Source organism: Meles meles, chromosome 8, assembly GCF_922984935.1.
Source record: "Meles meles chromosome 8, mMelMel3.1 paternal haplotype, whole genome shotgun sequence".
Lineage (NCBI taxonomy): Eukaryota > Metazoa > Chordata > Mammalia > Carnivora > Mustelidae > Meles > Meles meles.
The window spans coordinates 9,078,597-9,083,335 of NC_060073.1; the positions used below are offsets into that span (position 1 = coordinate 9,078,597).

Below are 4,739 nucleotides of genomic sequence, written 5' to 3' on the forward strand. Positions count from 1 at the left end.
AGTGCCATGAGTAACTGGACATTAGGTTTCCATTTACTATTGACAACACCCAGTGACCACTTCATGAGAAAAAACACCCCAACTCAAGGCCAGAGACTGTGGGAAAATAACAAGACAAATAAAAAAGTGCAGGGAAACTGATTTATTGAAGCAAGATGTTGAAACCTTTACATTTTCCAGAATAGGTGATTATTGCAAGACAGATGTATTAGATTTCAAGAGTCGCTAGACATTTTATCAGGAGTTTCCCCTGAAACAGATAAAGGAGAGAGAAGTTCAGTCATGATGCTCCTGGGGATGACACCTTAACACAGACTCCACTCACAAGACCTTGTCTGTGAAGTTTCAGCCAACAAAAGGCAAGTAGAGTGGGTACAAGACAGGATACCAGGGAGGATGGTAAACTAAATACACATGACATAATACAACGATGATGCAAGTCAGGAAAATCCATTTCCATAGTCTGGCAAATTAAAGCTTGAGGTGACCCAAGGGTAATATTCAGGTTTCTAATGGAAGGAGGAGCAGCCCAGGACTTTTTTCTTTGCTATCCCAGCGGGGAGGACTCCAATTTTTCACTGCAGTGGAGATACGGAGGTAGAGACTGGAATAGGGGTGGGAGGAGACTTTGGATATACTGCTTTCAAGAGAGTCCCAGATTCAGGGTGTGGAAAATCAACCAGATCGCACATGTCTTCTCAGCACTGAACACCCAGTCCCTGTGGGCCTTTGTGACTGAACCTCATGACCTAAATCCAGCAGTGGATGGGCTGAGAGACACCTTCAAGTATCTTATTTCTAGACAAATACATAATTTAAGTGTTTCTCCCTCACATGTGACTACAGGAGATAGCGGAAGCAGGTTTTCTGGACATGGGTGTGATAAGGGAGAGAGTTGTAGGCATGGAGTGGTGAAGTAGGCTAAGATATGAGGGTTAGGCCTTGGCTCTGCAGAAGCTGGCAGAGCGCCCAGCCATCTGCCTTCCAAGCTGACAGGGCCGAGTTCCCTCCTTTCCAGCTGTCTCCCCATTCAACACTCCCAGCATGGCCCTGGGATTCTCTTGTGACTATGTCCACTCAGAGGGGGGATCTTGCCCTCAGGGAAGCTCCCAGGTAAGGAGGCAGCCAGACTTTGGTCCTTCAACATCACTGCTTGGGGGCCCAGGTATCCTCCTCCTCAGGACACTATGGGGAACCTGGTATCCAGGGAAGTGACCTGAGAAGGAGAAACATTCCCATATTCTCTGTGCAGCCTTTGTATAGCTCCCCAGGTATAATATAATCCACCCTGGGGCCACTGGTCATCCTATCAGCAGTAAGCAAGGAGACAGCTACCTCCACCACCTGTGCCCCTGACAGAGCAGCACCTTTATTTCCTTCCTGGCTGCTTAGTTGAGCAGAAGCCTCTATACACAAAGAAGAAAGGAATTACCAATATCTTCGCAATTAGCCCTCTGGACATCAGGGACATTTGATCTGTGCAGGCCTTCACTTGCATCTTGGCCTCAATGACTTCTGGAGGTGCTTTATATTTCTCAAGTGTTTTCTCGTATATGATTTTGTCTTGAAGAAGGAAGCCTGACATATCAGTTGCTAGGGCTGGACAGACCACTGCTGCATTGGCTGGTGAAGAAAAAGAAATACAATCAATATAAGGAAAGTCAATTTTCCCCCATGGTTTCCTGATGTTAGAACTAAACAGGAATGGAAAGTTTATATGATCCCATCTCACCGTAGCACCAATGACAATGGGTGAACAGGGAACCTGTGACTTCATATTGAAGAGCACTCAGAGGATCTAGGACTAGAATATAGACTTACTGATACCTAGTTCAGTTTTTATCTGTCTATCTATTTATTTATTTATTTTTTACTTATAAATTTTTTAAAATTAATTAATTTTTTCAGCGTAACAGTATTCATTGTTTTTGCGCAACACCCAGTGCTCCATGCAATATGTGCCCTCCCTATTACCCACCACCTGGTTCCCCCAACCTCCCACCCCCGTCCCTTCAAAACCCTCAGGTTGTTTTTCAGAGTCCATAGTCTCTTATGGTTCGCCTCCCCTTCCAATTTCCCTCAACTTCCTTCTCCTCTCTATCTCCCAATGTCCTCCATGTCATTTGTTATGCTCCACAAATAAGTGAAACCAAATGATACTTGACTCTCTCTGCTTGATTTATTTCCCTCAGCATAATCTCTTCCAGTCCCGTCCATGTTGCTACAAAAGTTGGGTGTTCATCCTTTCTGATGGAGGCATAATACTCCATCGTGTATATGGACCACATTAAAATCACATTCCCTTCTTTCCAAGACTCTCCTGGTTTTCTGGAATTTACTTTCTTTATATTTCAAATAATTAAGTTTTGCCTGAATAGAATGACACCTTGTTTTTGTCTTGGATTTTGGGTTAGAGGAGATTTTAGTAATCAATTGTTAAGTGAATGGTAGAGTCAGGTCTTTCCAGAGAGCAGAGAAGGGGGTGGGTTTATCTGAAGAAGAGCAAGTCACACTCTTTATATGGTGGAAGATCCTACTTTGAGACAGAGTAATAAGACTGACTTTCTCTGCTTGACTTATTTCACTTGGTATAGTCAATTATCATATGGTGTCACTTACTTGTGGAACATAAGGAATAGCATGGAGGACATTAGGAGAAGAAAGGGAAAAATGAAGGGGGGGTATCAGAGGGGGAGATGAACCATGAGAGACTGTGGACTCTGAGAAACAAACTGAGGGTTTTAGAGGGGAGGGTAGGGTGAGGAGATGGGTTGGCTCAGTGATGGTTATTAAGGAGGGCACGTATTGCGTGGAGCACTTGGTGTTATATGTAAACAATGAATCTTGGAAAACTACATCAAAAACCAATGACATACTGTATGGTGACTAACATAACATAACAATAAAAAAAATTCAGAGCTCAGTAGGCCAAAACATCAGGAATGGCCTCTCATTTAGTTAATTATTAGGATCTCCAGCAAAGGGTCTCTTAATGGATGTCCCTGTACTCATACTTATTTAAATTTCTATTTTTATTTATTTATTTTAAAAAATATACTTATTTCCTGTGTTTATTTAAAGTAAGTTAAAATAAATAATCTGCTATTAAAAAATAAAGAATAAGATTATGTTACTGGATGCAGATATGGTTGAAAAGCTAAACACACGCATATAAACACAAACCCCCAGGTAAGCAGTTTGAACGCATTTATAAAGCTCATACACAAAGCTATGACTAGCTCTGTTATTCTTGCATGGATGTACAGAATTCCTTAGCGAGGGTGGGAGACAGGGAATGGGGCTCTTTCCTGATCTCTCTGGAATTGTGTGGAGACCTAAAGTGACCACTTTTCCTAGTGTGGATTCTCTATCACCTCATGTCTTTGTAACCATGCTGTAGCCAGGAAGGTACCCTGTCAGGATCTGATCTGACCACTGATCAGATATCACACCATGCAAAGAATTTGAGAGAGGTTTAAATCAGAGGCAAAGGAGGAAGTAAGAGGATGTTTAGAAAGCCAGATGAAATAGAAAGACTGAAGAAGAGTTGGGTTAGTCTCAAGGTTAAGCAGACATTGTGGAATTGATGGCTAGAATTAATCAAGATAAGCAGAAATCCCACCCCTCAGAATGAACATGCTCTACTACAAAATACTGGTATCACTCCTAGAAAACCAGGAGGACTGGTAGATACAGTGAAATCTATTCACTAGTAGATACAGTGAATGCTGTATATTTCAGGGCCCCCTTGAAGTTTCATTATCAGATATTAAAAGAGCACTGGCTCTTCTGGAACTGAAAACTTTCCCCAAACCCTTCCAACTGTATTATTTTATGAGTCTGAATCCATGAGTGAAAAGTCAACTGGCACCTGAGAAACTCTGGGAAGGAGAATGCCTGGGAAGTACCAGATACTGGCTTGAGCACCAAAGCTAGACCCATGACAGACTTAATCTCACTCCACCACTATAGCTTCTCTTGTGGTATTTGTCAAATCCAACCATGACAAAGGACTTGGAGAGATAAAGCATTTTGTTGAAGGTCAAAGGTCTGATAAGTGGCAGAGCCATGATTCACACCTAAATTTATGTTCTCTTGCTTCTGAAACAGAGATCACAGATAAGGAGAGAGGCCTCAGTGGAAATTCTTAAAATTTGTCTGTAATAATTTGTTGTACAACTTCCAGGGTGTTGGCAACTCACAAAATTAGCCCTGGGGTTAGGAGTGGGGACAGGAGTCTAGTTCACAAGTAGAGGAAAAGGAGTAAAGCCACTTAAGTTCACCTAGTTCAGAGAGGGGTACTCACCAGGGCTGGTGCCAGTCTGATGAGAAATGATACTCACCTTCATAGCAGTAAAGAGCCAGAGTGACCAGTAGGACACTCAGGGATAGCCTCATGGTTTATTTTCCTTCGAGTTTTCGGCTTTAGTGAGTGGTGAGCAATTAGAAGCTTATATCAGGAGACTGGGGAACCTAGGGCTACTTATACCTAGACAGCCTCCCTGGTGCTGCCCAAATAAACATGTGGTCTGGCCACGGCCCTGGCTTCCAGCCCTAGCTTCCTCACTGAGTGCTCACGCCATCCATCAGTGTCATAGACCCCAATGACTTGGTCAAACTTCCTGTTCAAAGAGCAAAAATGAACTTTTGGGACTTCATCAATAAAAAAACCTTCTGCACAGCAAAAGAAACAGTCAACAAAATAAAGAGGCAACCCACGAATGGGTGAAGATATTTGC

General features: G+C 42.7%; 1 protein-coding gene across 1 annotated transcript; it reads right to left on the bottom strand.

The window, feature by feature from the left end:
• Positions 1 to 208: 208 nt before the first annotated feature.
• On the bottom strand, positions 209 to 4,398 carry LOC123948548 (secretoglobin family 1D member-like). The gene is made up of 3 exons (XM_046015764.1): positions 4,344 to 4,398; positions 1,433 to 1,623; positions 209 to 250 (listed from the first exon to the last, which is right to left on the bottom strand). The coding sequence occupies exons 1-3, from the start codon at positions 4,396 to 4,398 to the stop codon at positions 209 to 211; spliced, it is 288 nt and encodes a 95-aa protein (XP_045871720.1).
• Positions 4,399 to 4,739: the final 341 nt, after the last annotated feature.